At 33.6% G+C, this 22,301-nt stretch overlaps 1 protein-coding gene across 1 annotated transcript; it reads left to right on the top strand.

Moving 5' to 3' along the window:
* The first annotated feature begins 374 nt into the window (after window positions 1-374).
* LOC127855880 (uncharacterized) lies at window positions 375-13,161 on the top strand. Its single transcript, XM_052391775.1, has 9 exons — window positions 375-973; window positions 1,344-1,482; window positions 2,003-2,263; window positions 2,572-2,651; window positions 2,764-2,839; window positions 5,355-5,416; window positions 6,430-6,934; window positions 7,193-7,270; window positions 10,815-13,161. The coding sequence occupies exons 1-9, from the start codon at window positions 527-529 to the stop codon at window positions 11,324-11,326; spliced, it is 2,160 nt and encodes a 719-aa protein (XP_052247735.1). The 5' UTR covers window positions 375-526; the 3' UTR covers window positions 11,327-13,161.
* The last annotated feature ends 9,140 nt before the right edge of the window (window positions 13,162-22,301 follow it).

Raw genomic sequence — 22,301 nt, 5'->3', positions numbered from 1 at the left:
ATTTGTAAACATTGAAACAGTAAACAAAGCATAATATTTAAATTACATTTTTTGTAAAATATAGGAAAAATTCTCCCGTCCGGAAAAAAACACCCATATATGTATGTACTCAGTGTCCCCTACAAATATGCAAAATTTCATTACAATTGTTCAATAAATAAAAAAATAAGTTTGCAAATAATCTGGATTTGCAAACTTAATCTGGATACTGTTATACGTGAAATACTTCTTAAACTTTATTTGGATACACTTAAACCTTGTTTTGCTTAAAATACACCTGAACTAATCAAAGTCAACACTATGTATAACGACAGATAGCGATAACCGATAACAATTGTGTATGACATCAACTTCCGGATTGATACTGTGTTAAAACTACCCTCACTGTTCACACTCAGCAACAGTCGCTCACATTATAAAACAGTGTTAAACCATTGTATCAATGTTCACTTCCGGTAAAACCGAACTATGTAGTGTGTGAACTACGATTTCACTGTGTTGATGTTATGTAAAAAGGCTAAATAAAATGGTTCGCGTGTTTGTTGTGTGCGCGCCGGACAGTAAAAGTATCGTAGATAGTATAAAGAATAATCTCCCTGGAAAATGTGTGACTAACATTGTTTTATTTACTGACATACACTTTCACGTTGACAGCAAACAAAATGGCGTCATATTGATAATTTTGACGCCTAAGGGTTGCGAAGCGATACAGAAGATTAAAAAAGAGGTTCTGACAAAATTATTCGATCATCAGTCAAATGTGAAAATTCTTTTTTCATGCCCACCAAGCCAACTTGATTCAGTGGTCAATTATTGTGGCATGAACTGCGATCGCTATTTCTCTGTTGCTAGATATGGCACAAATGAATATAAAAAATTTCGTGATGATGTAATTGCTTGTGTGGAACAATTTGATGGGCCGTGTTTGCCTCTACAGGCGAACAGATTTATAGTCAAGCCAGAAATTATATATGTAAGTATCAAAATGTTTGTCTAAAATATGTATTGCGATTCCTATTTATTTGTTAGAATTTCTATTTAAAAGCTTTTAGTTTTATTTAACTTCATATACACAATAATATATCAACTTTTCTAAAACGATTGATTCATTTTTGTAATTGTTAAATTACATGTTTTGTTTTCGTTTAATTACTCATTTGTTATTTTTATAAATCGTTGTTCAGTGTCTTTACAAATATTGTCTTTTGTAATTATGTGTGTCAAAAAAGGTCAATTTGGTAAACCTTAATCATATTAATTTTCCTGATCTCCAAATACTGAAATAAAAAAACGTTTTTAGATTTGCCATGTGTTGCCATTTTATGTTTTAATCGATAATTCAGGGGCCGACTGAGGTAATAATCTTGATGTTTGATGAAGAAAATGAGCAGACATCATTCCAGAAAGTTGTAGTGCGACATGCTGACAAAGAGCTTCCGGCTACGCGTGTCCTCACGAACGTCTGGACATTCCAGACTGGAGGTACGATGTTTGAAGTTTCTTTTTAAAGTAAAACCCTTTCATATGCTACTAGTTTAATAACAATGTAGAGTGATACATTCGTTTTTGTTTCCTTTTTTTCGATAACATTTACGTCGGTCTCCTCGTTTTTAACAATCACTTAAAGAAGGCCAGAGTATCTTCTTATTTAAAGCTGACCTACCGTAGTAAATGCAAATATGCGTTAAAGCCTGTATAAGTTATCATTTATTTCAAAAATGGAGCTTTAGTTTGTTTCTTTCTAATGAAACGCAACAACTGTCGGTTATCATACAATTAAAGAATGTTTTTTTTATACTTGTACTACTTTTTCTTCGAAATTAGTACTGGTTTCATAAACGTGAGTGTTTACATTATTAATTATTATAGACCTCTTTTCTTCATTATTACAAGTATCGAAATATTTGGCGAATTTATTGAACTAGGTAAAACAGAAATGTAAAGTTTGATTATTTCGACAAAACTGATAAAAATGCAGATAAAAAGGCCATTTCTTCCACAGATCTTCCCAGTGGCGACAACCGCATTTCTGTAATCTGCGATGGTCAAGACATAGGATCTGAAATCTTGAAGGTCTGTGAAGTAGACTTGAAGAAAGCAATCAATGCGATTACAGTTGCGATGGATATACGTCCGCTGACGTCTCTGGCCACACTCCTGGAATCGGCAGAGGAATATGTTGACGAGGAGTTGGCGAAGCTCCTCAGTTCGAAGCCTTCATCTATTGTGGAGACACTCTTACACATGCGAAATAATGATGGAGGTATACGTTTGTTTGTCTTAAGAAGCAGAAGCAATCTTTATATGAGTGTATTTAATACGGTCAGTTATCAATGTTTATTAACATTTAAGGGTACCTGCTTTTTCTCTGCTAATATACTCATTTATGATGACTGTACTGATTTAAATTGCATATTTATACCCTTGGTGCTTCCGTGTTCGTTGGTTGTTAATTCGAGTTCTTTTAAGTTATTATATTCCTATTTCATTGTGTATTTGTATCAAAAGCATTAAGAAGGCGCTATTGTGTTATTTTGCATAACACGTAAATTATTAATACTGGAATTACAGGTGGCGGAAAATCCTTGTTGACAATTTGCAAATCAATTCATTTGAAAGAATCCTTTGTGCGAATAAACCAAGAAAATGAGGTAAAGTTATACAATTTCATTATGCAAAATACTGTCATGTATGTGTTATGTACTCTTTTATGAAACTTTATATAAAGCAAGTAAAACAAAACTTGTCTAAAATATGTTTCAGTTACCCAAACAACATTCTGAAAGCTCATCTGATGATTATCATGAATTGCAATCTCCACTTTCCAGAAACAGTTCGGGTGAGTTAATTACCACGTGTTGTATCTAAACAGATGTCAATTATAAAACACACATGAAATTCGCCTTCATTAAATACATTCACAGAGTTATACCGCTTTTTTTAAGAATAACATTTATTTGATATACTTTTTTGTTAAACATTTCTCTGTATTACAAACAAGAACCTCAGTAAGAAAAATTAATAACATCTTGTTTTACTTAACATGTTAATTGTATTGAAATTTATGCACATATAGTATGTCACAAAGACATTACATTAAATACACGTATTTAAGACTTTCTCACATTATTTTGTGTCAACAATATAGAATAATATTGAATCACACACACACTCTTTTCTATTCACCTACAAAAATAAAATGAACAGTATGTCCATTTTTAAGTCCATTCCGTACAATATATATGTAACGTTCAACTGTATGCTGTTTTGTACCTTAACTTAAACACAGATTAATGCGTTTTTGACAGCTACAAAGGTTACATTTCTAACAAAGCGTTACGTAGAATTTAATTTTATACAACGGATTTTATAAGCATTCGAAAGGAAGAGGTATGTAGGGATTTTATAGTTTTTGTATTAAATTATCTAAATTATTTGCGATAAAAATAATAATAAACCGAAGGTAAATATCCATATTGAAATTTTACCTTTAACCTATATATTATGTAACAAAACATTAACTTATGCGACATACGCTATCTTTTTATATCTAGTTATCGTGTTTTGCAATATTTAATATTTATGCCCCTTGTCGGTCGGTCGGTCGGTCGGTCTGTCGGTCTGTCGGTCTGTCGGTTTGTCCACCAGGTGGTTTCCGGATGATAACTCAAGAACGCTTGGGCCAAGGATCATGAAACTTTATAGGTAGATTGATCATGAATTGCAGATGAACCCTATTCATTTTGAGGTCACTAGGTCAAAGGTCAAGGTCACGGTGACCCATAATAGTAAAATGGTTTCCGGATGATAACTCAAGAAAGCATACGCCAAGGATCATGAAACTTCATCGTTAGATAGATCATGACTCGTAGATGACTCCTATTGATTTTGAGGTCACTAGGTCAAAGGTCAAGGTCACGGTGACCCGAAAAAGTAAAATGGTTTTCGGATGATAACTCAAGAACGCATACGCCTATGATCATGAAACTTCATTGGTAGATTGATCATGACTCGCAGATGACTCCTATTGATTTTGAGGTCACAAGGTCAAAGGTCAAGGTCACGGTGACCCGAAATAGTAAAATGATTTTTCGGATGATAACTAAAGAACGCATACTCCTAGAATTATGAAATTTCATAGATAGATAAATCATAACTCGCAGATGACCTCTATTGATGTTGAGGTCACTAGGTCAAAGGTCAAGCTCACGGTTACCCGAAATAGTAAAATGGTTTTGTTTTCGGATGATAACTCAAGAACGCATATGCTTAGGATCATAAAATTCATGGGTAGATTTATCATGTCTCGCAGATGACCCCTATTGATTTTGAGGTCACTAGGTCAAAGGTCAAGGTCACGGTGACCCGAAATAGTAAAATGGTTTTCGGATGATAACTAAAGAACGCATATGCCTAGGATCATGAAACTTCATGGGTAGATTGATCATGACTCGCAGATGACCCATATTGATTTTGAGGTCATTAGGTCAAAGGTCAAGGTGACCAGAAATAGTTAAATGGTTTCCGGATGATAACTCAAAAACGCTTACGCCTAGGATCATGAAACTTCATAGGTACATTGATCATGACTTGCAGATGACCCATATTGATTTTCAGGTCACTGGGTCAAAGGTCAAGGTCACGGTGACCCGAAACAGTAAAATTGTTTCCGGATGATAACTCAAGAACGCTTTTGCCTAGGATCATGACACTTCATAGGTACATTGATCATGACTCGCAGATTACCCCTATTGATTTTTAGGTCACTTGGTCAAAGGTCAAGGTCACAGTGACAAAAAACTTATTCACACAATGGCTGCCGCTACAGCGGACAGCCCATATGGGGGGCATGCATGTTTTACAAACAGCCCTTGTTTTAAACTTTGTTTGTATTAACAGCAGTATCAAGTAATTGTTCCTGATGTCGCATATTTAAAAAAGTGATTTTGCTCTACAATGCAACTGATCGCCAGGTGCATACAGTTTAACTGTATCTGCTCATTATAATGTTGATGTGTGTTTCATTTATAATATTAAGCATTATTTGTTAATATGTTGTATGTATGCCAAACAGTTATTGCAGTCATTGTAGTCAAACAAGATTTACATTTTCAATATATAATTTATAAGTGCAAGTGTTCTAGTTTTCAATGAGGAAGATCTGTTCGGATAACAATAGAGTCTCACCACAGTCATTTACGTCAACGCGATACAAGTTTAATATTACCAACATGGAGTCAAAGGCAGCTCAAACTTTATTGCATAAACGTTTTCTGTCTTTCCGTTATTTGATACAGCCAATACATACTTCATTATATCCATTTTTATGTTATCAGTGTCTCGATTTTATTCAGCCAGCCTCTATCGAGGTACACGGGACATCGGCGTTGGACACAGCCAAGGCATGGAGAGTGGGGTATATCATATACACGTTTTTATAATCTTATTGTTTGAATGAAGTCAAGATCTTATTAAAGTAGTTAAAGTGCTTCCATCATCGAAGGTGTCAAAAGTAAAAGCAATAATATAAATAACGCTGTTATTGCTATTATCATCAACATCATCGTAGACATAATCATTGTTGTTTTGATCATCATAATCATCAACATCATTATCATGATTGTTTCAAAACTCGAGAGCAAAGTCCATAATATATTGTGCACAATTCGGATTATTGACATTTCGTAATAACAAATCAGTGCAATACCAGCGGTATATGCAAGTTATATAATTAGTTAATTAGTTACAAAAGCAGTTAGAATTCAACTCAAGAATTAAAAATGGGTCGACCAGTTACAAAGTCAAGTGCTGTGTTGATGCACAATCAAACATGCAAATTAAATTTCATTTTATATCAGCAAAATGAACGTGAACAGTTAAAAAAAGATAGTATCACCTCTAGAATTTCTATTAAGACTTTTTCACTAGCAATACTACATGCTTATACAAAAACATCTATGAGTTATAACTATTTTAGCTAATATTCATATTCGTTTAGACATTAAGACTGCATTTGCGAATTAAATCTCAAACATGTGTCCAAATTAATTGTAAAACAGTAAATAATCAGCATCGTAAACAACATAGTCATAGAAAACGAATTGCAACATGGCGATCCCAGCAACATTGGTTAAAATTACCCCACCGATTTTTATCGTCTTACAAATCAACATGGTTCTCTAAAAGACAATGCTTATGTAGAAGAATATCGTATGGACGAAAAGCGTGATAATTTGTGGGTTAATAGTCCCTTTAACGGTCAAGAAACTGACATTAACACATGTACTAAAGTTGTACGTGAAAGCGAAGAGAAAGTGAGCAAAGACGGGGTCGGCCAAGAAGAATGTGGCACTGCGGCCTCTACAGTGTTCACTTGAGAATTTACTGACGCCACTACAGAAACATATCATTTTTTTCTTTCCGTTACAGGTCGATCAAAAGCTGACCAAATCTTCACAAACTGGTCGAATTTCAAATACCAAATGTCCTGAACAGGATGTTTTACTTGTTGACCCATACGATTTCAGTCGCGGTCACCGAGGCTATATGATCATCATTGTTAATGAAACGTTCAAGCGCCAAGCGTTCAGGCATGGAGCAGACAAAGATGAAGCGTATCTATCTAACATTGCCTACAAACTTCGTTTAACGGTCTATAAAGGAAAAACAACAAATATGTCCTTCACAGAAACGAAACAGTTACTCGAAGATGTGATGTGTCTCGACCATTCGGACAGTAACATGCTTGTCGTAGCATTTAGCACACACGGGTTAGAACGACCGAACCCCAAAGCTGAAGGAAAGTGTGACCACGCCCTTGTGTGCTCAGACGACAGATGGATTTTCACCAGCACAATAACTGAAATGTTCAACGACGACAATTGCCCGTCCCTAAAAAACAAACCAAAATTATTCATAATCCAAGCTTGTAGAGGTAAGTCAATCACTTTAATTATTGATTTATTATTGTTTCTACTTACACAAATATAATTTAATGGATAGGACCAAGTGAGTGATAAATATAGCAAATGTATACTCTGTGGTAATTACAAAATCATTTAATCATTTCAAGTAGGCATGCCAAATATTTTCAACGTATTTAATCAATGTAATCACTCAAGTTTTAGTTCAGTCGGTAAAACCCCTATTTACATTTCGAGATGTTCATGAATTTATGTAAATTCTGTCCTAGGTGAAGAACATGACAGCGGTGCTGACCTTTTGGTGTCAAAACAGGCAGCACCTGATCTAACTTGTGGCGGCAACGCAGGTAGGTACATAAACAACTCTTGCAGTTATATAATTGTAGGCGTATTTGTTTTAGCTCAATTGAGTCGATAGAATGCAGCTTTTTAAGACTCCGTAGTTTCCGTTATTCTTAGATCGACTAGTGTTAACGGGATTCAGAATCACAGTTTTAGAGTGGTTTACACACGGTGCTAACGAGAGGTAAACGCGTCAATAAGAAAGTTTAATGTCTTTGTTTTTCATATAGTTCAGCTCATTGGTATACTTTAATTAGATATTAATAGCGCATATGTAGCGCGTGTATTTTTAATTAATGAGTCTGAGAAAATGGGTGCTTAAAATTGGACATCTTTACAAATGGATGGGGACAAGTGCTGTATATTACCGGTTATTCTAAATACGTCAAATTTTGACTTCGTGTCACTAAAAACAGTAACTGCGTAATGTTTTTTTTACAGAAATTATATCAAAATTTGTCTTCTATGCAATGCAATATATTCAAAATGTAAAAATAATAGCGGGGAAAAAGCGGCTCCTATACGTCCGGTAATATTGAAATGCGAACCCCACATTATGAGGTGATCCTAGACCCTGAATTAGTGAAAGCAGACACAGTCATGCATCTTGGTTCACTAGAACAAACTATATCCCATGACGCAAGGCCGGTAAAAAAAAACAATTATGACACACTATTTTCTGAGATTCATAATATATGTTTTCATTATTTGAAAGACGAATATATACACTTATTCATTGAACGAAAAATCGTTTATTCATACCAGCTTGATCATCGACCTATTAAAAAGGCGGCAATCGATATTTTAACGTTATGAGGAAACTTAATGGAAATGCTTTGTTAAAATATCTTATGCAAACAACTCAATCATCGCCTATGGTAACAAATGTGCCGACTAACTCTTAAACGCAGGGGGTTCTTATTAAATAACTTACATTCAATGTGTTAAATGATAGCAAATACAGTCAATTTGTAAAATATTTTAAATTATTGATTTTAAAATATAATCGGTTAAAATATGTATGCGCAAAATACTAGAAAAAATTCTCGATTTAAACAGATATTCGCGTATTTTAGACATAGGAAAAAAATAGGTGTATTCAATTCTACCCATTAAGTAGAATTATTTGTTGAAAATTAAAATATGTGCGCATGGTATAAAGACAGCGTATCGCTTTACAAACATGTTATCTGAGATTATCTAGAACATTCATAAACAGGTGATATATTTAAAGCTATCTTGCATTAAAGTCGATATAAAATGAACACGAAAAATTAGACGATTACCCATTTAAGACGTTTAACCAACCTGACATATTTGATAATAGAGCTATTATAAGATAACTATTGTGGTTGAAAGTAGGCGGTTTTGTCTATTTTATTTGACTGAAATGCGATTTGTTTAAACCGTCGCCATTACTTACATTGATTACTTACGTTGTAAAATAAATATACTATAAAGGGTATTGTGTGCATAAGATTCTCTGCCATATAAAATCTACATGTATAACAAAGGGACGCACCAAAAATGTTAGTTATATGCATAGTTCTAAAATATAATGAATCAATAAAATGAAATGGTCGTGTAATATTTTGCTTTTCTCTTTTAACTCCGTTTTTTTAATAACCTCTGTTTACAATTTATTATTAGTTTCCTATTTGATTTTTTAAGAACGGTCCAGTGAGTTAATTTAGTAGAAGTTATGGAACCAACTCCGGGTTTACACATTTTTCAGCCTCAGGCGCGGAAGGATTTCATAAACTTAAAAAAAAACACACACGCACAACTGGTTTGGTTGCTCAAGTTAATTAGATTTAATCTATTTACTTGATTGAATGCAATATGTTTCCTATCATCACGTAGAAAGGAAAGAATACGTTACAAGAATATTATAGCAACGTTATTAATTAGTAAAGACTAAGAGTTTGTCTCGCAATTGTGTATTATGCAGTGCATTCAGAAGATTTGTTGTGTGTAAAAATAACAATCTTTGTTTCGACAGGGATTTTAATGAATGCGATTTGAATGCGTAAGCTATGTGCATACAAGTATATGATCTTGTTTTCCTATTTGTTAACAATACTGTTATGAGTTAGTGGAATAAGCATTTAATTGCATGCAATGTACAGGCACTAATCAGTACGAAAATAAATCCATATATCCGTGAACATAACAAGTTTAAAATGATCAATTATCTTAAAATATATCAACATGAACATTAGGCATTTTGTCTTCAGATTGTCATTTGGCCCCATCCACTTTTATTTCTTGTATATAATAATCATGGATGATATTCACATACAATAATATATAATATTATTCCTAAGTCTCTTTATGGTTTATATATGCAGTTGACATGTTAATTTCATCAGGTTATACTTGAAAATGTCCTACGCAAAAACAACCATTTTGTGTACCAATTTAACGTGTACTCAATCATATTTTCATGTAATATATTCATGTAATATTTTTCATAAAAAACAGTAAATTGTTGTAGTTTTTTCTAATAATATGTAATACATTACTTAAATTAAAAAGCTAACCAAAACGGTCCAAATTAGATGTTGTTTATGCAATTTGTGCAAACACAGTATTTTTTAGGTTAATGGGCAGTCATCTTGGAAGCCTCTTGGCTTTAGAAACCATGTGATCAATAAGTTTCTTGGGTACAAAAATAATATTTTACCCCCAAAAGTGTAGATTATCATCAGCATTTTCAAATAAAATCTTAGAATCATGCAGCGTGAACCCCTGATACTACTAGAGCTCAATATAAGAGATGCTACACCCTTTGTTGATAAATGATTTTTATCTTTATTTTGCTATTATATTAAAGAGAAAATGAATTTTATGTTTAACAACAATGTGCATGCACTTAAAAGTATCAAAAAGATCCAAATACATAAACATAACAAGTTAGCAAGAATCGTTTATCTCAAAATATATCAATATGCACATTAGGCATTTTTTCTTTTTTGATTTGTCATTTACCCCACCCATTTTTCTTGTCTTACAAATCGCATTTTTATTATCATATTTACATGAGATATTATAAATTTATATTCCTTAGCCCCATAGGTGTGTGTTTAATGTAGTTAGGATAATAATTGTATCTAAACTGTTTTTCAGATACAAATTGAAACATTTCATAAGGACAAAATTACATGGGTTTTTTATACCTTTTTTCATCGATATAGTCATTTTTTTCATACAATGTTTAATATTTCACCAAAAAACTTATTTGTTTAATAAGAATAATATGTTCTCAATTGCTTAAATTTAAAAGCTTACCAAAGTCATGGAAAATATATGGTGTTTGAGTAATTTGCAAAAAAAAACGGTATTTACTATGTTTTTGGTCGGCCATGTTGGTGGCCATCTTGGATTAAGACCCCGTGGGCATAAAAGTTTTCTTGGGAACAAACATTTTCTATTACCCAAGACAATGTAGAACAATATCAGCATATTTAAAAAAAAAGGTTCCAATCATGCACCGTGGACGTCCGTTCCTACTAGACTACTGTTTTTTCTATTCATGGTAAATTCCAGAGACCCAGCGATTCCTGGACGATTCTGACGTGCACTTTGCCATGGACAGCTGGGCTGGTGGCCCTGTACATCTTCATGACGACTTCCCGGCTGCAGCCGAAAATGAGTCACCCGCGATACACATGGTTCCTCAGTTCACTTCCACTCAGCTCGTTGATGAACCTCTTGGGTCGAGTCCCCAATTTAAACCTTTCCCCTTCGTTGACACACCTTCTCTGAAGTGCGAGAACGATCAACTTGTTTTTTACGCCATACCCCCGGGCATGTTGGCGTGGCGGAACACAGAGAAGGGCTCCTGGATGCTGTATTACCTAAACAAACTTGTTAAGAAGTGTGATGGGAGACGACCAGTGAATATACTAAAACTGTTGTTAAAAGTGAACGCTAAGATGGCTCTGAGGACTACAAACGCTCCTTATGATACAAATCTGGATAAAAAGAAGGCTATATCTGTTGTCGAACACAAACTTACTCGGGACTTGATCTTTCCGCCGTTAGGTGATGATCAATAACATAAAACATAGTGTGATGTCCGATGATATTTAAAGATTCTTCTTAAAGAACCTGTGTTATTATGCCAATCAATTTATGTCTATGTTCTGTTAAAATGTCTCGTTCATAATCGTATTTTACACTAAACATACAAATGAAACAAATGTTTCTGCATACACCAGAGCTTTTTTCTTTGGCCTATGTCGACAAAAAGTTAGTTTATATTTCACGTTCAATACTATTATCTGGCAGATTGAGCTTTACGAAACAATTAACAGACTGCTCTGTAATCAACTTCTGACAGAATAAGTCGTGCTGATTTGAAAATGAAAGGGTAAAATAAATGCGACCCATATGTGGAATTTTATCGAATATATATATATACTATTACATTGTGCCAGTTACGCGGTCTCGGTAGTTTTCAGACTATACTTAAGGGGTCAATATTATAAACGGGATCTGTATACAACCCCGCGTTCTAGGCACCTTTAATTACTATGAGGGGGGTGTAGGGGAGGTAATGCAATCAAATGTTACAATAAGGTCTTATATCGAAAACCACAATCGCGTCTGAAATTGAAATTATGTATACCTCGCAATTAATGTTGCTATATATTTCTTGTATGATAAAATAAATGACGTATTTATATATAATACTATATGGGGTTACCCCTATATACATTAATTCGTGTTAATATCGGATAAAAAAGGGTATGGAGATACATGTTTTTAAAGTGGGGACCCAATGACCTATTTCTAAATCGGAGACCCCGTAACTGGCGATATGTGTGAATATATATAAATAGTTAAAATCAAGGCCTTAGCCTAGTTTTTTCATATATATTTATTGTTTTACTACGAAATTTGACGTCGGTTTTCTTTCTCAAGAGTTTACAGTATCGCATGTTTCTCGAGTTAATTAACATTTAACATTTAAATTAGTTTGTATGTTTTATTTTCCTTTTTATTGCAATAAAGTCAAGTTACATGTTTAATGTATATACTCGATTATAATCCTGTATTTCTTTTCGTATTTTAACATAATACAATTTAGTCATTTTATTATGCATATTAACACGTTTCCTTTGTATTTTATTACGTTTGTTCATTGTGAAGGGATATTAAATAATCATGTGAGCTGTATCCCAAAATAGGGTACGATAAATCAAGAGTCTTAAAACATGGAAATACGCTTTATTTGTGTTAATTGTTTTCGCTGTGCTCCGTTTCAAAAAACATTGGTGTTTCTCTCGTAAGATATGTATACTTATATCTATTTAGTTATTCTGGTTTTGTTTTGCGTTTGTGCTTTATGTTGTTGATCCTGTTATTTTATTCTGACAATTATCATCTTAGTAAAATGTAATACACAATAATTCCAGTTTGTTTAACCAATGTTGAACCTGCTCACACATATTTTTCTGGTTCTTATGGTCAACAGTTTTACTTTATTCATTGATTTGTTCAGGACAGACATCGTATTCTGTATATGCATTTAAGTTCACACGTTTGCAAATATTTGTTCAATCACAGTTCATGAGGGCCATGACAATTTATTACTAATCGTACAATAATATTGGATAGATTATTATGTATATACCTTACGTAAGACCGCTTTTCGTCCCATATTAGTCACATTATACCTGTAAATTGGCCGATATAATCCTCGTACTGTTTACTCTATAACGCATACTCTATAAAAACATTGATCATCATTAACACTCAAAAACACGAGCACAACATGTCGGTAAATGGAAACAATTTATTAGAGAGTGTTAACAATTTTATTAAAAAATGTTTGTACATAATAAACATATTTATGTATATAATATAGTTAATATATTAGTTGTAAGTGGACTCGTTTTATCTTTGTTGTTTGCCTTGAAAATGCTCATTTTAGTTGCGCTAGGTTTTTCTTCATTTAATAGTTGTGTTATACTCAGTACCAATAAATGCATTTCAGACAAGTTACTGAAATCATTTACTTATGATCTATCAAAAGATACCGATGCTGACATATGTGTGATATAAGCACTTGAAGTCAGAAACCGAAATTGCAAACGCGCCTCACAACGGCCATAAAATATATCAGCAAGTAACCGCAAATGCACTGATGGAAGCATATGGAGCAGAGAATCAGAACCTGGTTAAAGATATACCTTCATTGCTGTATGAAACAAAAAACCATCGATTGAAGACGCTATAGAAGTTGATGTTCGTTCTGTTTCACTTATGAATGCCGAGGTAAAACGAAAGCAGAATATTGTGGATGAACCCCTCTCACTGGATTGTGAGATTTATCACCTAGTATTCTATGCTACCCCAACCGGCTCGATCGCGTGGAGAAACAAGGCAGAAGGCTCTTGGATGATACGCGATTTGCACAGCCTCATTTTAGGCAGGATAAGGATAAGGATAAGTACAAGAAAAGACCGTTCGACATGCTGAAAATGCTCACAAAAGTCATTGCCAAAACGTGTCAAAGGTCAACCCAGAGTCGTGCCGGTCTAGCGTTGGGAGGAAAGAAGTCTGTTCCAGTTAAAGGACATGAACTTACAAGAGATTTGATCATTGAACCTAAATCTTCACTTTCTTTTGATAATGAAAAGGGAGAGTAATAATTTTCATTGGACACAACCCGTCTCACACTTTGCATACGTGTACTTATGCGTAATATATTTCTTTTAATGTTCCTATGAGTTGTATGAGTTTTAAAATTGTAAATGTATACGTTGTATATGGTATTTGTAAATTTTGAATAATGTAGATGCATTTATTATATTTTAAATCAAATCTTTATTTGAGTTGTGGTTTATTTTATTTTACGTTATGATGTATGCAAACATGCGCAATAAGTTGATGTTGTATTGCCTGTCTAGTATTTTGTATTATGTTCTTATATATGCTTCTTTAGTAGCCTGTCTATGTAAATACATTTTCACAACACAAAGTGTTAGGAGTTTTCTACTATATCTGAACATTCTATTCGCCTTATCATGACACATTGATGCTAACAGATGTGCGTAACATGGCGAATTGCTTGTTACACCAATACACAACGTTGTTACTTTTCTTTATTTATTATTATTCATAGAAATTACTAAGGTTAAAACCTTCGACGTACACAGATCTTACATTCGGCTTATCTGTCCAACCAAGGTTTTAGCCTTAATTGACATTAATCAACAGCCTATTCTCTTTTTTTGCATCATCTGCACACGCCTATTTTATTTCGCTGTTGCCTCCTATGCTGATAAAACTACAATAATAATTGTTATCATACCACCGCATTGATATCTGCCTGATATAAAGTTGCCTGATATATTGTTTTATATCATGGTCAACATAATGTTCTTATAACAGGCATGCGTGGAGGATGGTCATTTTACTCGGAATCAACTATAAAGCAATCATTGTAAGTAAAATCGAATGCGATTTAACAAAACAAACAATTCGATACCAAGATGTAATATATTTTAAACACAAAATGCAACACAAACAGCAAAAAAACATGTTTTACAAATCTTATGCGCGCGTGCTCATTACGTCATTATTAACCCGTCAAATTACACAAGTCTTATTCTTTCTCGCTAAAACTGCAGCTTTTTAGCGATTTTTACATTATATCTTAAAAATCGGGGACGTAGAGGTATGATAAACAGAACAACAGGTTACTGTCTGATCTTTTTGTAATATATCAGGCTCGGCACGAATAAAAGAACGGCTCGGCAAGCCTCGCCGTTATATTATTCTAAGCCTGATATATTACAAAAAGATCAGGCAGTAACCTTTTATTCTCTTTATATTACCAGTACATGCTTTCATATTGAATTTCAAACACTATTTAATATTGGTTATTGCAGCACAAAACATTGTGCTCTTTCTTTAAACGTAATGCATTTCATCTGGCGGATAACAAGGTCGGTAAGCGGTAAGCCTGACTGGAAATCGTCCCAGAAAAGGCTCGCGATATTTGACTGTTTGCTATTAAAGTGATATTATGGGCATCTAACAGTTTATAGGTAGCTATCGCAACCGTTGTTTATTTCTGGTGCTTTCACTTCATATACACATATATTTGTTAATGCAGCATGAACATACTAAAACAATATCCCGAAAAGAGAAAAATAATGCATTTGAATATCAACAGTACTTTCGTTTGACAACTGATCATGCATGTACGATGTCAACCTAAATTTTGTTTTAGTGCAAAATCGTTCATACGACACAAAGACACAATTTTGTTTTACGGATCATTTCGGCTTAGATGAAAGGGTGAGACATGTAAAATATCGAATAAAAAATATTTTTTTAATAAACAACTGGTAGCAAGATGAGTTGCAGATAATTGGTCAGTTACCACATTTTAACTAACTCTTTGACCTGTTAATTCTTTTCAGCTCAATTTAACAGTGAAAAATGCCCATAATATCACTTTAATAACTGTCTGATTGTTTAAACTTTCTTTTGGAAAACCCTATCGTGGTAAGAATTTTCGTTTGAACCCTGAAAGAGCTATAAATATTTCATCTAAATGTGTAGACAGAAACTGCGTCTGAGTGAAATAATAATGTACCATATAGTGAAAAGCAAACTAATGTTGAATACATAATTTACCCTCTGATGATACTTAAACTATATAATTATGTAATGTTATATACAAATACACATTTGCGCAGTTGTAACGTGTACATATATGTAAAAGATCTGTCATATATGTATTGAATTCTGAAAATGTCACCATACATGAGTGTATATAAATTCAAATGAAATGTGATGTGCACTATGTATTTATTTGTTAACTGGGTTAATACGAATAAAACATTGTAAAGACAAATAAGCATTCACTGCTTACGAAACATTTCGTGCGGTGGATTAGCGACTTTCAACTACAAAAACGTAAATGCAATTAAATCTTTGTTTTGAATTTAATTATTTAGAAAGTTTCTTTGTAAACGTTATTTACAATATCAAAATATACATATTCTTTATTAAAGATATTTGTTGTTTACTGTGGTATGGGTGTTTTAATATCAGTTCCTTGTAAGTCCCGAAAGAGTTTGTGGTTGACGACAGAGATCGCTTTTTATTAAGTTTTATATCAGAAGGGACGCCGAGTTCGTTCGCTGAGCCATCCCGGCATTTAATTGCAATACAATTTTAAACATATTGATTGCCTTTGTTTCATCACGCTCATTAAAAATATTTTAGTTAATACAGAATCTAGGACCTATCCTCTCTGTTCCACCATGCAAACATTGCCGGGGGTATGGCGTAGAAAACTAATTGTTCGTTCTCGCACTTCAGAGACAATGTGTCAACGAAAAGGAACGGTCGGGGTCTCGATCTTATTGGTACTTTAACCAGCTGTCAGAAGTGAATTAACGAACGATTGGTAAGGATACCGGTTAGTCATTTCCGGTCTGGGCTGCGTGGTCGTAAAAGCGATATGAAGCTTGTTTGCCATGGCCACCAGCCCAGCTGTCATGGGCGCAGTGCACGTCCGAATCATTCAGGGATCGCGACAAGTCAGTGTCTAAAATTAAACAGGAAAGAGAAAACATTTTATAGTATAAATTAAGAAGAAAGTTGACCTCATCCAATTAATCATGTTTGTGGCCGTTGATTTGTATCATTTCTCTTCTATAAGAAAACAGTAATGAACGACGTCTCTGTTAATCAACGTTTAAATGAAAAACTATTTTGTCCGATCTGGACCAATGCTTCTATCCATTAAAAAATATTCTTTAGTGGAATGAGGGTAGCAGCCCCCCCCCCCACCCAAATGTGGTGTAAATTAGTTCAATAAAAAGTTAACAAACCTTTCGATTGTTTCGCGATTAGATAACGATGTACATGCTATGCAAATGACATAATGATTGTTTCAAAACTCGAGAGCAAAGCCCGTAATAGATTGTGCACAATTCGGATTATTGACATTTCGTGATAACAAATCAGTTCCATACCAGGGGTTTATGCCAGTTATATAATTAGTTACACAATCAGTCAGAAATCAACTCACGAATGAAAAAAGATCGACCACTTACAAAGTAAAGTGCTTTGGTGGGGCACAATCAAACATGCAAATTAAATTTTATTTTATATCGGCAAGATTGAAATGAACAGTTTTATGAAGATATTTTTACCTCTAGAATTTCTACTAAGACTTTTCCACTACATGCTAATACTATAACATCTGTGAGTTATTACTATTTTAGCTATCATACATATTAGTTCAGACGTTCAGACTGCATTTGCGAATTAAATCTCAAACATTAATGTGTCCAAATTAATTGTAAAACCGTAAATTATCAGCACCGTAAACATTTGAGTAATAGAAAAACGAAATGCAACATGGAGGTCCCAGCGAAATTGGTTAGAATTACTAACAGCATGTAAAATTAAAGGAAGTATATTAAGTATATTTATGAAGTAGGGATGCGTTGATTTTACAGAAAAATGCAAATTGATGTTGATAAATCTATACGGAACCTATCAAGCTCATTTTGTAAGCATTGAGTCCCAATGATTTACTGCAAATTTGGGGAAATACGAAATCTGTCAGTTGTTTGAACACGCCTTTTAATAAAGTATTTTAGGATAGTAGAAAAGTAAATTAAGTGTTGCTTGAGAATGGTTTTCATAATCAAGAAAATGAAAATCATCCTAAAACACAAGTTAATTTACTTAAAGCATATATATATGTTAATTTTTAGGTCGACATAACACATACATACTGTCTGATTCACTTTTCTGATATAAGATTTGTTTTTGATTAAAATATAAATTTTAGGTCGACATAACACATACATACTGTCTGATTCACTTTTCTGATATAAGATTTGTTTTTGATTAAAATATTTTAAACATGGGATTAGCAATAATGTTATTAACAATCATAATAGATTCGCTTTGCTTACACCGATAAACAACGCTGGTTTAGCGAAGCACGCAAACGAAAACGGAAAGAATATACTCAAACAGTTTACCAGTATAATTTACATACGAATATGCATAAACGAACAACTATGCTGGCAGCCAGGAAAGAATATAAATATTTATGTCGAAAAATAAAATAAAAGTTTAACAGAGAACAGGGTGCGTAATTAAATTACATGAGTCGCAAAAAAGCCTCGTGTATTCTGAAAATTATTCAAACAAAAAAAAGTATTATCAAAAGAAGATAATACATAGCTGCAAGAAATCTATGAATATTTCAATACTTTAACCTTTGAGGTTGACGTTAACCTAAACACCGACGAAAGTGACAGTTATTTACGGCAGTTTGATAATATAAAAAATCCAATCAGCTCTTATCCGGATCTAGACAAACCCATTCCGAAGAATAAATAATTAAAGCTGCAAGGCGTTTAAAGATAAAATGGCAGCCTCAAACGATAATATTATTTATGAATACTTAAAAGAAACAGTGCATATTTTAGTCAAACCATTAGAACTAGTATTTAATTATATCTTAGAAATGAACATTTCCAAACAGCTGGTCAACGGGAGTTATTATTCCATTACATAAACGTAGCGATCCAAATAACTTTACAGGCATCACGTTGTTAAGCTGTTATGGGAAACTATTTACAGGTGTGATAAACGAAGGCTTAAAATATTGTGCAGAAACCCATGGCATTCTTAGAGACGCTCAGTTCGGGTTCAAACCCAATTGCAGTACTGTTGATACAATTTTCATTCTTAATCCTTTAATAGAAAAGCTTATACATAGTAAAAACATATTTTTTCTGCTGCATTGTCGATTACCGTAAAGACCTTAAAAATCGCGGACAGCCATTGCGTAAAATGATTCTATCGGGAATCCGGAAAGTAATTTCACTTATCCGCTTTATGTATAGCGAGGTCAAACTTCAAGTTCAACTCATAGTCGTACTTTCGGACCTTTTAAGTAGCAATGTCGGTCTATTTCAAGGAGAAATAACATCGCCGATCATGTTTTCGTTTTTTATTAATGATATAGAATTTAATTTGCAAACCGGCGGAATAACGTTAGATAAATTGTTGATTTCTCCCCTCGTTTTTGCGGATGATGCTATCATTTTCTCAGAAACTTAAAAATACAAATGGGACATACAAAGAAAAAGATATTGAAATAGTTTGCAATTTTAACTCCCTTGGTATTGTTATGTCAAGTGGGGGCTCATTTATACCTGCCACGAAGACACTTTATGGAAAAGGTACAAGAGCGATGAATTCTCTTGTTTGCATTTCAAAAAATATGGAAGTGCCATAAATGTTATCTTTAAGCTGCTTGATGTATATGTCTTGTCAACTCTTCGTTAAAATTGCGAAGTATGGGGATTTATTTCGGCAACTTATATTGAACGTTTTCACAGACAGTTCTGTACAAGACTGTTAAATGTAAAACTTTCAACAAATGCAATGTCACTCTATGCTGAAGTTGGTCGAATTCCTTTACACATTGGTAGATACCTAGAAATTGATAAATATTTTTCGCGTTATCATATCACATTGATGCTAATAGATGTGCTTAAATTCGTCCGTTTCTTGCTACACCAATACAGAACATTTTTTTATTTATGATAACCCATAGAAAATGCCTAAGGTCAACCTTCAACGTACACAGATCTTACGTTCGGCTTCTCTGTCCAATCCGTCTGTTTTTTTAACTTAATCAACAGGCAATAAAATGCGTGTATACTAAGAAACTGTGTCATTACATTTAACAAATACTTTCTATTTGTTGCATCATCTGCACACGTATATTTTATTTCTCTGTTGCTCCATACCCTGATAAAATTACAATTATAATTTATATTACCAGTACACGCTTTTATATTGAATTTCAAATACTATTTAATATTGGTCCTAGCAGCACAAACATTGTGCTCTATCTTTAAACGTAGTACAGTTCATCTGGCGAATATCAAGGTCAGTACGAAGTAAGTCTGACTTGAAATCGTCCCAGAATAGGAACCGACATTTGACTGTTCGCTATATATAACATATTCTGATATTTATTTTTGAAAGCCGTATCGTGGTTAGAATTTTTGTTTGAACCATGAAAGAGCTATAAATATGCCATCTAAATGTGTTGACAGAAACTGCGTTTGAATGAAATACTAATGTACCATATAGTGACAAGCAAACTGATGTTAAATAAATAATTTACCCTGTGATGATACTTAAAATGTATTTATATCTATAATATCTGTAATATACATAATAAACACATGTGTGCAGTTGTAACGTGTGCATATATGAAATAGATATGTTATGTATGTATTGTAATCTAAAATTGTCAGCATACATGAATGTTTATAAATGCAAATGAAATTCGATGTGAACTATGTATTGATTTGTAAACTGTATTAACACGAATTAAACATTGTAAAGACAAATATGAAATTCAAGGCTTACTTAACAATTCATGCGGTTGATTAGCGACTTTCAACTGCAAAAACGTAACTGCACTTAAATATTTGTTTTAAATTTAATTATTTAGAAAAGTAGCTTTGTAAACGTTATTTGCAAAAGTAAAATATACATATTTGTTGATTACTATGTTATGAGTGTTTTAATATTAATTATCATTGTCTTAACGGAGTGGTACATAGTTGTTCCAGACGGAAGAAGTCACGCCGTACGTACATCACTCTTCTACGACAAATAATACACATTACTCATGGTAGGTAATTAAGTAAGAGTTGTCGTTGTCTCCCTTGCCTTGATTAAAGTACACTTTGTTTACCATCAATAGGTAGAGAGGAGATTTTCCGTGTTGGTGGATTTTTCTTCGTTGGTTGTATACAGAGTTTATAAAAATATATTCGAGTACATGTAAATACCTACTAATTTCACCACACTATTGAAAGTGTTAGACTATTGTTATTTAACGACACATTGCCTTAGATTGTGTACCTACTAACCTACTTGATGTTTTGTTTTTGGAGACTATGTTTAAAAGTATACCGGCAGGGTTGGGAATATATATAAATAATATATTTATTAACGTCCCGATATTTTAAAAAGTCGAATGTTCCAATATCACAGTCCTATGGACACATAATCTGAACAGTGTTCGTTATTAAATTTTATGAAGTGATCTCTTGTATATCTTTGAGAGCCAGTCACACCAAACGACATTGCCAGAGCGTTCTAAAATTATTTCAGTGCGCCGTTTGATTGCCACAAAGTATTTAACAATATTTAAATTGGTATGCTATGGCGCTCACACATCGTCTTCACAACGCCCTTGATGCGTCTTCATGGCGTTCTTTACAGACTTTATCGCAATGTATTTTCAGCATTCAACTGTCAAAACAAAAAAAAATATGCTACAGCGCTTATAAAATGCGCTCAGTGACCCCTTACGCCCTTTAGTCGTTGTTCAGTCGACGTAAAAACGCCGGCAACATCGAGTTCATACTCGGTAACGGTACGCTCTTTGCGCTCTAGATGACCAAACAGCGTTGTTACAGCGTAATAAATACGTTAAGGAAAAAAAATGTAAAAATGATTGCAATGGCATTATATTTGCTAAACGGAGCCCCCACAGCGCGCATCTAGGCTCACGGGATAGTTTAAGACGCCTTTGGAGGGCCGCGCGAACCCCTTTCCGGCATGACGGTTAAGTGAATTGGAATCTGAGGCCCGTAACGTATTGAAAACAAGCATCATAGTGCGTCATTAAAATTATCAGATTAATTTAGCGAAGCGACGAATAATTTGAACCAGAGTCATGACAACACTAGGAAGAAAAAACATTGTCTTTGAGAGTGATTATATAGATTACTCTGATAAATATATTTGTTTTATCTCTTTTAAATGGAATTGTCGAACAGAACGCCGTCGACGATGATAAACGGCGATCGAAACTCATAGCTAAACAAACCGAATATAATAGTGTTCAGATGGATGGGTGTAATGAAGAACAGTGGAAATACACGACCATCGATTAACGTGTTTACCGGCACCTACTCTGGATCAGGGACCTATATATTTGTTTGT

Source organism: Dreissena polymorpha, chromosome 13 (genome assembly GCF_020536995.1).
Source record: "Dreissena polymorpha isolate Duluth1 chromosome 13, UMN_Dpol_1.0, whole genome shotgun sequence".
Taxonomy (NCBI): Eukaryota; Metazoa; Mollusca; class Bivalvia; order Myida; family Dreissenidae; genus Dreissena; species Dreissena polymorpha.
This window is presented reverse-complemented; position numbering and strand designations above follow the sequence as displayed.